Below are 12855 nucleotides of genomic sequence, written 5' to 3' on the forward strand. Positions count from 1 at the left end.
GTTCCTGTTCAGAAATGACCAGTCTACAAAAAAATGTTATATAATGACCAAATAGTGTATATAATCTCATCAACTGGTTTAAACTGGTTTTTTTTTTTTATTGCTTTTTGGAACTGACTGGTCATAGGCCTAACTGTGTCAGCAGCATAACATGCATGCGTTGCGGTACTCTCATGAACGTGCATTGAAGACCGACATGGAAGAAAAAGAAATACCTGAATAAAGTTATAGTTTATATAGTTTAGTTTTCTTTCGGCACAAAAACTATTCTTGTAGCTTCATAAAATTATGGCTGAACCACTCATGTCACGGACTATTTTAACAATGTACTTTATACCTTTCTGGGCCTTGAATAGGGTAGTTGCATTGCTCTCTATGGAGAATCAGAAAGCTCGGATTTCATCAAATATTTTTCAGAAGATGGACATTTAACAATGTCTTATGGGTTTGGAACTACATGAGGGTGAGTAATTAATGACATCATTTGCATTTTTGGGTGAACTATCCTGTTAAACTGAGTTTAAGCATCATTTGTGGAAAAGTGAAAAGCTGAGGTGCATAATTCTCGGATCAACGATGCTTACAAAATCTGTACTAACTTAAAGAAAACAAGTTGACGACTGAATCTAAGATTTGGTCATAATCCAGCATTTACAAGCACACTTTAATAGGCTGTCCTTTTTTTGGGGGGGAAACACCAAATAACGGTAAAGGATTTCAGCACAGCACAAGGGTTAAATACTACAGATGAATTTAGGCATTACAACAAAGAGTATGAGATTTGAATATTACTCAACATTAAATTATAAGTGTTCACAAAGTTGCTTTGGTGGACATAATCTGAATTTAAAATTAGGGAAAATGAGCACAATTAAATGTTCAGTACTGACCATCATCAAATTTTTAAAAATGGTACCGATATATTGTGCATATACCTCTGGTGTCTAATGGTATTAATGTCATTGAAGACGCAAAACCACACTCAAACCATAGCAGGGATTATTTTAAATGTTTTATTAACCTATCAAATTAAATAAACATAATACAGTGTCTAATTATAATAAAGGCTTTTATCAACATTATTAAATACAGTATGTTTTTGTCGGCAGCATTAACATTTTTCATTTTTGAAAATTCTTCTTCAAGTGCATACAAGGCCCAACCCCATTTGTCACAAACTCAAACTGAACTAATAAGCTTAGAACTCCGCCTGTTTCTGAACACTATTAAGAACAGATTTCTTTCCTTTCTTTGATTACAGCCTTTGGGTCACAGCCAGACTGGGCATATCCAGACGTACTCGCATCTGGTCTTACTCAACCAGGGATAGTGTAACACTTTTGGAAATTCTGTGCAAAAATAACTTTGATTTCAGTAAAGAATGACGCCGACATCTCATTTTCATATATCTAGGTTTGCCCGATCAAGGCTGTAAGCCACAAGATGTGCTGCTTGTCTCAAGCCCACCGATCTGCTGGTAGATTGATCCCAAACCTGTGATTAAAAATATTATTTAATGTTTTTAATCAACATGAGAGTTAAAAAACACTTTCTTACCACTAGTACATCAGTCTGACGAAAATATAAATTACCTTTCTGGGACATTCAATCTAATGTGTGGTAGGAAACTGTCCATGTGTGTTCATGCATTGCTGGAGCTTTTCCTCTTTGGCTCTTCTGCAATGGCAAAGCTGAAAAAGAAGGTTAAATCATTATCGTGTGATCTTTCAGGAAGTGCACACGTATTTCATAGAAGACCATATGATAAGAATGGCTTGACAAGCATATCTGTGTTCTTGTGTTGACTACTTGTTGTAACAGGAAGTTCTGGCAGAACATAAATCTCGTGGACATCACACTAGTCTTACGAAATGTATGAATTAAGGATTCTCGATAGAAACGTGTGTGTTACTTCATAAGAGCAACCATACATCTGTGTATTGTTTTATATGGAATATTGCTTTAATACCGTTCTCTTTTCCATGAAGCTGGCTAAGAAGTCGTCAATCTCTGTCTTTCCTTCCAGGAAGTTCTCTGCTGTCTCCTCAGACTCCTCTTCGGCCTGATGGGCAGCTACCTTTAATCTGGCCTGCAGTGCACTCAGACTGCAGCTCTGGTAGAGGAAACCCAAAGCGAACAAAAAAAAAAAAATGGTAAATTTTTAGCAGCCATTACTCCAGTCTTCTGTGTCACATGATCTTTTAGAAATTATATTAATATACTGAACATTTCTTATTATTAATTAACCAACGTATGATTTAAAAAAATAAAATAAATAAATAAATAGAGGAAGAAATGAATACTTCTATACAGTAAGGACACAATTTAATTGATCAAAGGGTACCGGCAAAGGCATTTATAAAAAATCTATAAATAAATAATAATTGATAATAATTACGCACTGATAAAGACTAGAGTAAAGGCTGCTGAAAATTTACTTTTGCAAGTACAAGAATAAACTAAATCTTAAAATATATTAAAAATAGAAAACAGTAGTAATATTTCAAAATATTAAATATTACTAATATTAAAATATTTACTTTTTTTATTAAATAAATGCAATCATATTTTGTCTAGTCCAGTTCATTCAACAAACCTGAGCCAAATCTAACTGGATTAAAAAAAAAAAAAAAACATACAATATGGAAGCAGAAATAAATAAGTATGCAAAATAAGTTTGAAATGTTGAATATTAGACACGATAAATACTAGAATACTATATTTTCCATTTACTTGTCCAACGGACTTCTTGTCACAATCAGATGCAACTGATCAATTCTTTTCATGAGTGTTTTACCTCACTGAGCTCATGTTGCCTTTGCATTTTGGTTTCAAATGCAGACTTCATCTGGGTTAACTGTTCATACTACAGAAAATAAAACACCATATAATTGTTAACATTCTCAAAAGGAAAGATACTGACAAGATTGTAATGTACAGTGGGGTCCAAAAGTGAGACAACTTGTGAAAATGCTTCTATTATGCAACATAGGAAATAAGGTCAATTTAAAAATTAAATCACAGACTCTTAAACCCAAGGATTTGAGTCATTATTTATGAAAATACATACTTTACACAACATCTCTTGTCTCTTGTTCTCCAGTTGAGGCTCGAGTTGTAGGTTCTTCTCTGCAATTAAGACATATTACTTCTATTATTTGCATCTACATTGAATTGTGTGACAGGTGTGTGTTTATAGTTTTAAGCACTAGCTTGATGATTCAAATAATCTGTGTATCTCAGAAAACTCACTGGCCATCTCCACAATGTTGTTGACCAGTTCCTCTTTGTCAGAGGTTACTTGTTTGAGCTGAGGAAGACACATGAAGAACTCCAACAGCATGTCATCTTGATCACTCATGTCCTTCAGTTGAGAATTACTAGGAGATTACAGGCAAACCCACCAGAAAGATAAGAGAATGTGACAAATATCAAATTCATACATTCAAATAAAACATATTTTGTACAGGCAGACAAAAGCAATCGGGATGTATTAGTACTATATCTGAAACATAGGAGAAAAATGGAAAAGAAATGCCATGAAGCATCATACCTCATCTCAGACAGTTCTGGAAATGTATCTGGGATTTCAGGCATCTTGTATATGTGTCCATTCAAACCTGACTGCAAAAGAAGAACAGCATTTATGGGTTATTGTGGCTTGAACTATGGGTGTTCCTGTTTCACATTACTCAATGCTTTAGATTTACTGAAGAGAAAGTGTTTGTGTGCCTGTTACTGCATGCTGAATGTGCATCAGACTGGATATGTGGATCTATTAATGGGTGAGAAATGTGCTCCGTTATTGAATGTTGCTTCATATATTGCAATAGACTATGTTGATTAATAAGATATAGTGCATTTTCAGTGCTAAATTCAGTGTGATATACATCATGCGTTATCACATAAGAAAATAATGCGGTGGTCAATCATAATTATGGATATAAAAATAATAAGATTATTGTTTATAACATATTAAGTCATAATTATGAGATAAAAAGCTGAAATTACAAGACATAAATAAGTTTGACTGATAGCTATGATAACTTAGTATGTAATAATAATGAGATGAGCCAAAATTGACAAATTGCTGAAAGTTGAAATAACAAAAAATTTATTTTTGTCATAACTATGACTTTATCAAATAATTTATACTTTCTATCTCATAAATACTTTTTTTTAACAACATTTTATCTCAATTTCAATTTTTTTTGTCATTAAGGCATTAGAAGAACTTAGTGTTGAAAATGCACTGTATCCTATTAATCAACAACACAGTATTTTGCGAAATCCTACTACACAGCACTACACTGCCTTTACTAATAATGAAGAATGTTGCTTCATATATTGCAATAGACTATGTTGATTAATAAGATATAGTGCATTTTCAGTGCTAAATTCAGTGTGATATACGTCATGCGTTATCACATAAGAAAATAATGCGGTGGTCAATCATAATTATGGATATAAAAATAATAAGATAAAAAGTTTGTTTATAACATAACATTTTATCTCAATTTCAATTTTTTGTCATTAAGGCATTAGAAGAACTTAGTGTTGAAAATGCACTGTATCCTATTAATCAACAACACAGTATTGTGCGAAATCCTACTACACAGCACTACACTGCCTTTACTAACAGTGGAAATACTGTAACCTCTTAGTCTAAATGCTTAATCTTGTCATAACCATAAGTCAAAACATGAGATAAAAGTCATAAATATAAGTCAAAATTAGTACATACTACCTCTAAATTTTAAATTAAAACTCATACATGAGATAAAATTCACACTTTTTGTTTTTTATATCATAATCCTGACTTCTGTCATAATTATGACTTTTATGTCAAAATTAAGATTTTTTTTTCTTGTGATGGAAATGGGAAATGGGATTCAGAAACACAGCTCTATGTTGCTTAAACTGTGTGAATACAGTAACCTCTTCATGTGTGGGGTGCTTAATATTGTGTGTGGTGTCAAACAGATATTAGGATTACTGTAAACATCTCATCTGTCTGTGGTCTTGATTTTAATTGAACTGGGATTTGTAGCAGGCGGTGGCAATGCTGCAGGAAATTTAAACTAAACATAATGCCACATGCAAATGTATCACCACTAGTTTCACTTTGTTCACAATATCTCAAATCCAAAAAATTAACAGAGTATGATTTCTACCAAATCAACCCAGGACAAAGTTGTATATTGTAAAAACATGTTGCAGTCTAAACTGTCAGATGGGAACTCATGTAGTCTTTTTTCACTGTTCGGAACACAAGTACTCAGCTTCACACACAATCTGTGCTAGTGTCTCTAGATATAGACCATGTCATTTACCCATTAACATTTCCAGCTTGTCGCTGGACTATTCAAAACAGTACCAGGAGGCGATACAGTCATAACTAACATTGACACAGCTGTCTTAAGTTCTTATCAAAATGTGGACTTTTTTGGATTCTCAGAAGTTATGGAAATTATAAAAAGTAAAACTGGAAATGCGTTAGGGACATTGCATTAAATTGTGATCTCAAAATGGTCTGTAGCTGTGTAAAAATACAGAAACTATAATCTTAATAAACCATTTGGCTGATTTTGAACTGAAAGTTAGGTACCTGTGAGTCAGCAGTTGGTACAGGAAGAGGAAGGTCTGTGATGAGTCCATAAGCTGGTGCTGCTGGTCGCGGAGAGGCTTGTTGAGGCTCCAACCCTGCATGTGGCACAGGGGCAGGGCCGACAGGCCGCTGACCATCCTGTGGTGGGAAGGCAGGAACAAAATGGAAGCTCTGAGATGGGTAAGGAGGCATCCCCGATGGTTTGTACATACTGAGCCACAAGATGGAGATAACAAAAACAAATTAGACGATTTCCTTATTAGACATTATATAACTACTGTTAAAATGGTGAAAAATACTCACTAAGGAAAGGTGGGATCTGACATCAAGGCAGGAGGACTTTTCCAAAACTCATCTAGCAAACTCTGAATTACTTTTCCTAAATCTGAATGCATTCCAAACTGGAGTGGAAAGGAAAAAAGAAAGAAAAGTATAATGGTTGAGCTTATGGAACTTTTTTTCTGTACTGTTCTGTAATACATGTTAGATAGCCATGCTTTTTAAGGTCAACGCAAAACAGCATGTGACTTGATTGGATCATGAAAGTGGCTTTACTTTACTTGGCAAGGTGTAATGAAATCAAACATATAATTTGTTGAATTATTGTAGATGAATTTATATTTTTGTTTTTCATTTATTACATGTAAAATAATAGCTGCATATTATTGAATTATTGAATTGAAACGAAACACTGGCTGAGGTGACATTATTACACTTTGATCAAAGATTATGAAGACAAACATCTTTATTTTTTACAATGTGAATTGATGAATCATGCACAATAAGACCAGGAATGTGTATGAAAGTGAGTAATAATAATTTTGATATCATGTTGACTTTAAAGACCACTTTCAGATTTCACAAAAGTAATATAACATTACAAAAAACTTACATTAGTTATGAGAGAGCTGGTAACCATTGTTCCATTGTTACTGTCTACTAAATGATGACCTACTGGTGGAAACACACTGACCACTGGTTTCTCCTGAGGGAACTGTGGAGGGAGCAAGCTGTGAATGACAGCAAAAGTCAAATGATATTATATCACACTCAAAACCATGCAAATGTAATGTATATAAATAATACAGTTTTTATACTTACATATTGACAGTAATAGTTGAATTGTTGACAGTAAAAGGAAGTCTGTACTCTACATCCTTCTGAATTTCTGCAAGGCTTTGGAGACATCATGTACAAAATTAAGTCACAAGTAATTAATTAAAATTTTTTTAATAATAAACAAGGGACAAAAACATCTGAGCGCGGCCTCCACGTGTTAGTAAATATAAGCCAATCACAATGGAGTGTTTTGGGAAACATGTAAGGAAACTGTCATTATATTTGGTATCTTGGCAGCTTCATATTAGAAACTGAAATATAGGCGTTTTAGATTTTTTTATATACTCATCATTGCGTAAATAGGTTAAAAATCGTGTGCCCTGAATTACTAGTAAATGTTACTTAGTCAGAATTAGGGAAGTTAAACCAGCTCAGGAACAAAATGGCTCTATCAGTCTGTTTAATAAAAATATACCATGTTTATCATGATGCCACTCATTTAAGACCTGTCCTGTAGAGTAAGAAGGGATCTGGAGTAAACTATGAAGAGCTAATACTTTAATCTGAAACATGGACAGCACATCCAGAACACGCGCGCGAGCACAAACAACAACAACAACACAGATCGGGTATTCCAGAGGATTCATTTCACTGATCAGACAACGAGCGCGTGTTCTCAATGATGAAATCCTGATGTAACGTTCATTTTGGCTGTCCTATATCCTAGCGTTCTCTCTGTTTCTATCCCGAATACCTAAACGCTGTCTAGGTATTCAGCTCTTTAGTTTTGGGACACAGCCATTCAGTGAGACTTACTTGGAGTGAGCAGCTTTGAGAGACTCGATCTGTCTCTGTCTTTGTTTCTGTAAACTGTTCAGAGGAGGGATCGATCCAGAGCCCTTGGACAGGGGGAAAATCCAGTTCATTCTCGACTGCCAAAACGAAAATTAGCGCTGGAATCTCTCGGTGGTGTCAGTCTGAAGAGGCCTGGTGAAATGAAACAGAAATTGGAGAAATAGCCAACGCCACCATTAGCATTAGCAACGACCTATTTAGTGTTGTAGTGACCTAACAGCCGTTTAAATGAGTGAACAATAAACCTTAATGTCTGCTAAAAAAAAAAAAAAAGATATGTTGAGTTTTAATAAGACTGAGAGATTAAGCTGTTGTCTGAAGTACACAGGCTCGCGACAAGAAAACAAAACCTGTGAGCGTGACGTCAGCTGTTCAGCGCTGCTCGCGTCATCGCTCACAGCAGGGAGGAGTTTAAAGAGACACGAGCCCAAAAACGAGATGGTCCTCACTGTAGAACACAACTCCTCCCACCTTACATTTACCTAAACCTACCCGTCTCCACCCCCTGATCCCTAAACCCACCCATCTCCACCCCTAAACCTACCTGTCTCCACCCCCTGATCCCTAAACCCACCCATCTCCTCCCCTAAACCTACCCATCACCACCCCCTAGATGTAGATCCAACCTTTTTTGTTCTGCAGTGAGGGGCTACTGGACTCTACATAGTACAGAAGAACGACATGCTCCAAACAAGCTGAAAACCATGCTTACAAGTTAGTTTGAGGAAAGGAGCATGAGCAGAGTGGTTATCATAATGTTGAACGTTAGATCATGTGAAAAACCGATAGATTAGAGCGTGTTATGAACAGACTTTATTTTAATGTACTGCATAGTTTATGTTTTCTGACTGATCGTGTATTTAAGATAGCAAAAGGGTGATTAGTATAAATTTAAATCTTCAACCTTCAGGTCATGTTACATGTTTTCTGATGTGAAGGGAAAAATAAGAATTACTTCATATTCAGAGATATATTGTGACAAAGGATATTTATTTATTATTGATCTCATGTATTTACATTACAGGCTATTAGTATTTTATCTGACTTTTTGGCCGTATAAATAACATTTGAACCAAATAGCTAATTTTGCTCACTTTGGGCCTCTGAATAAAATACCATGTTCCATAAAAAAATAAAAAAATCAGACTATTCCAGGCTTTACAGGGTTTAAGATATTTAAACAACAGTACTGGTTAAACAAAACAGTTTGATTCATTTTAATTCTAGTTCATTTTATTTTGTCAGTATAGAAAGCAAACTCTGTAACTCTCAAATATTGTGTCACAGATTTATAAATATTCCATGTAAGCCCATTTCCGTCACAGGCGAGTACAAATATGATTCTGTATAATCATAATTATGACTGAGAAACGTTCTCATTATAATGTAAATCGACGACAATGTTGCTTAGAGGATGTTGCGTGGCGAGACCACATGAAAAAGTGAAAAAAGAGAAAATGACATGACCAAGCATGGTTACCCATACTCAGAATTTATGCTCTGCATTTAACCCATCCTAAGTGAACACACACAGCAGTGAACACACACACAGAGCAGTGGGTAGCCATGCTGCACCGCCCAGGGAGCAGTTGGGGGTTCGGTGCCTTGCTCAAGGCGTTGTGGTATTGAAGGCTGTACATTCACCTACAATTCCTGCCAGATCTGAGACTCGAACTCACAACCTTTGGGTTACGAGACCGACTCCCTAACCGTTAGGCCACGACTTCCCGCAAGTTCCCAGATTCACAAAGTCTGTGTGCTGTGCCTGGTTTGCGCCTATGTTTAGGAGGTGCTGAAAAGATCCAATTTTTGCTCCTGTGAGGACCTGTCGATTAAGATCCTCCGCACCTCCTGCGAGGACCTGCTGCCTCCCACCCCTAGCCCTTCTGCCAAGGGGTCAACTTTTATATGTTAGTGACATTAATTAGGAGTTGTTTACAAGGCAGAGAGCTGAAACCATTCATTTGTGCACCAAGTTCAAGATCATTTGCGATTCATAGATTTCACATCTGAAAGAGATATGTGTTTTCTGTATACACACATTCATTTTATGAATCACACGTACGCATATTTGAGAGATGATCCTAAGATCAATTTTAGGATGGTTTCTGCGCAACATTTTATAAATGAGGCCCCTGAAGTGGTTGGCCCTGGAGCAGACAACCAGGAAATGGATAGGTGTATCTCCAGGCAGGCCAACAGTTAGACGCCCTGCAAAAAACATCTCTCTTCTTCCCCGAACTTCATGGGGAGTTCACAAGTTCATGGCACTCCCCTCACCAGGGCCGGACTGGGACGCAATTTTAGACTGGGAAATCTCACTCTAATCCAGGCCACACAAGGAAAAAAAGGGGCCAAAATTGTACCTTTTGGGGTACAACAGCTTGCTCTTAAAAGGACAACTTTGTACTTTTTTGATTTTTTTTTTTTTTTTTTTACCCCTAATAGGCACATATTAGTTCCTTAGAGTAGTAATTTGTACCCTTAAGGTACTAATATGTAGGCCTACCTATTAGGGGTAAAAATGGAAAAAAGATACTGTTCCAGTGACAAGCTGTTGTACCCCAAAAGGTGCAATTTTGGCCCCTTTTTTTCTGTATATAGCCTAGATCCACAACAATTTCTGAAACCAAAGACAACCCTATTATTTGTATGGCCATCACATAAATAGGTCTAAATCCTTAGTCTGGGGTTGTGGACAATAATTAAAGGTTCTCTCTTGCACTGCACCAATTCAATTCCCTTTCCCTTTTCTTCTCTGTCAGCAGGTCAGTTATGAACAGAACTGTGTCCACCTTGTTGAAAACAACCACCTCATTTCAATTTGTTAGCACAGAATGTTATTTATCTTAAAATGACTTAATTACCCTAGATTTAACAAACCTGTATTTCATACAAATATAGACTACCAGTCAAAAGTTTTTGAACAGTAAGATTTTTTATGTTTTTTTAAAGAAGTCTCTTCTGGTCACCAAGCCTGCATGTATTTGATCCAATATATTAAATATTTGTACTATTTAAAATAACTGCTTTCTATTTGAATATATTTTAAACTAATTTATTTCTGTGATCAAAGCTGAATTTTCAGCATCATTACTCCAGTCTTCAGTGTCACATGATCTTCAGAATCATATATAGAAATTATTACTTTTATTTAGCAAGGATGCTTTAAATTAATCAAAAGTGATGATAAAGACATTTAATCACCATAAAGACACGTAAACAGATACATGCTGTTCCTCTGAACTTTATATAAATCAAAGAAACGTGAAAAAAAAAAACTTCTCTGTTTTCAACATCATAAAAATAAAGTTTTTTGAGCTGCAAATCAGCATATTAGAATGTTTTCTGAAGGATCATGTGACTGCAGTGATCCTGAAAATTCAGCTTTGAAATCACAGGAATAAATTACATTTTAAAATAGAAATTTTAATAATAAAAAAATATTTCACAATATTACTGTTTTTACTGCTGTATTTTGGATCAAATAAATGCAGACTTGATGAGAAAAGACCTCTATAAAAAAACATTGAAAATCTTATTGATCAAAACCTTTTGACTGGTAGGCCTAGTGTACATTTTCTAAAGTGCCTAAATGCCAAAATTAGTACAATATAGGCCTATTGAAAAATTCTAGTAGTGAGCACACTATTGAATTATTAGGATGTGACTACTGAATATTATTTTTTGTGTTGCTATATAGCTCCCTCCCTGCCTGTATAATAAATCCATGTGAATATCTGTCTCTGCTAGTTTTTATAACTTTACAATCGATATTGATGTCCTTTAGCACAGTATTCTGAATGATGATAATAATTGGGTGCTACTGATAGCGTAATAGATAGCCTACTAGCATTTGAATAAGCCTACTAAACTACGTTAATAAAGACAAAACTATCTAGCGTATTTACAGATGAAACTGACCTGCACTTGAAGCCCTGAACAGGTCAGTGATGCTGCTACATTTCACTGCTTCCTCTGGCCGCTTCATCTCCTTCCTCCAGGAACAGACCTGAAGCGCAGCGCTGCCAGTCACTAACCGATTTATGACTTATTATCGATTTATTATATAATGAAAAAAAACAGAAATGATCATTTCACTTTGGTACATTATTAATAATAGCCTATTTAAAAAAAAAACAAAAAAAAAAAACATAGCAGCAGGCCAAATCAGCCGCCAGACCACCAGGAATTCTCCCGGTGCTCCCAATGGCCAGTCCGGGCCTGCACCTCACTCAGCCCGAGCACATGCCCAGGGCACCCACCTGTTCTCGTGGTGGTGGAGGGGGCAACCTGGGTTATGTTTGGATAATGGGAATGAAAACCTTAATATTTAAACCTTAAAATTAACAATATTTTATTATTATTATTTTGCATATAGGCCTTTTTGAAATGTTTTTGTTTACTAAAAAAGCTGTTATTAAATCTGACCAATCAAATCGAATCAAATATTATTATTAATGTGTTTTAGTGTGCATTTAAGCAATAATTGTTCATATATTTTCTCTGTAACATTTTTATTTATACTTTTATATATAGGCTATGCACAGATTAAATTACTAGTTTTGTGGCTCAATCCTTTAAAAAGAACCAGAAAACCAGTACTATATTAAACCTACTGATTTTAGAAGACTAGTTATTTTAGTTATTATATCTTTAATAAAAAAAAAATATTAAATCACAGAGACTGTCTCTTTAAAAGTGCACACATATATTGCGCAGATTCGAGTGATTTAATATTGAATGATAAATCATCCCACGTTTTCAAAGTTTAAAAATATTAATTCTATTGTTAATTTTAATAAAAACCACTCTGATCATATCCCTTTCTTTCTCACTGCTGGAAAGCAATAAGAAACGTTCATCAATGATGTAAAGCGTATGAAGTGAATCATTACTCTACACCCGATTCACGCTCAGAAAAGAGTATCAAAGCTCTTCATCGTGGTTTGGGAGACGCAACACTTTCGAAACACATTTCCTAGTTAAGAACTATACAAATGATCCCTGAAAGTATAGTCTTAACCTGAACTGACTAAAACCAGCTCTGGTCAGTTCTAACACTCTGAGTCTCACAGACGGTGATCAGAGGTTCATCAAACAGCGATTAGTAAAGTAACATCGAAAAAGATTAGCATTTTCATAATCACCAACACTTCAAAGATTTGCAATCACTTCACTTTGGTACATTGAGAAGGCATAAAATATAAAATATTATTATTAATAATAACCTAACTACAAAAAAACAAAAACAAATCATAGCAACAGACCAAATCAGCCGCCAGATCACCAGCAATTCTCCTGGTGCTCCCGATGGCCAGTCCAGGCCTACA

General features: G+C 35.3%; 1 protein-coding gene across 5 annotated transcripts; it reads right to left on the reverse strand.

Moving 5' to 3' along the window:
- Window positions 1-993: 993 nt before the first annotated feature.
- Window positions 994-11797, reverse strand: LOC306873776 (vacuolar protein sorting-associated protein 37A-like). 5 transcript variants are annotated; one of them, XM_079423260.1, is made up of 13 exons: window positions 11447-11797; window positions 7484-7654; window positions 6710-6784; window positions 6501-6618; window positions 5912-6009; window positions 5609-5819; window positions 3554-3624; window positions 3253-3380; window positions 3071-3129; window positions 2798-2866; window positions 1970-2113; window positions 1593-1691; window positions 1007-1494 (listed from the first exon to the last, which is right to left on the reverse strand). In XM_079423260.1, the coding sequence occupies exons 2-12, from the start codon at window positions 7591-7593 to the stop codon at window positions 1611-1613; spliced, it is 1164 nt and encodes a 387-aa protein (XP_079279386.1). In that variant the 5' UTR covers window positions 7594-7654; window positions 11447-11797; the 3' UTR covers window positions 1007-1494; window positions 1593-1610. The 5 variants fall into 5 exon arrangements, with proteins under 5 accessions (XP_079279387.1, XP_079279386.1, XP_079279384.1 ...); XM_079423258.1 differs by lacking the exon at window positions 11447-11797 and adding an exon at window positions 7873-7945; XM_079423257.1 differs by lacking the exon at window positions 11447-11797 and adding an exon at window positions 7768-7902.
- Window positions 11798-12855: the final 1058 nt, after the last annotated feature.

This window comes from Barbus barbus (genome assembly GCF_936440315.1).
Source record: "Barbus barbus genome assembly, chromosome: 8".
Classification (NCBI taxonomy): Eukaryota; Metazoa; Chordata; class Actinopteri; order Cypriniformes; family Cyprinidae; genus Barbus; species Barbus barbus.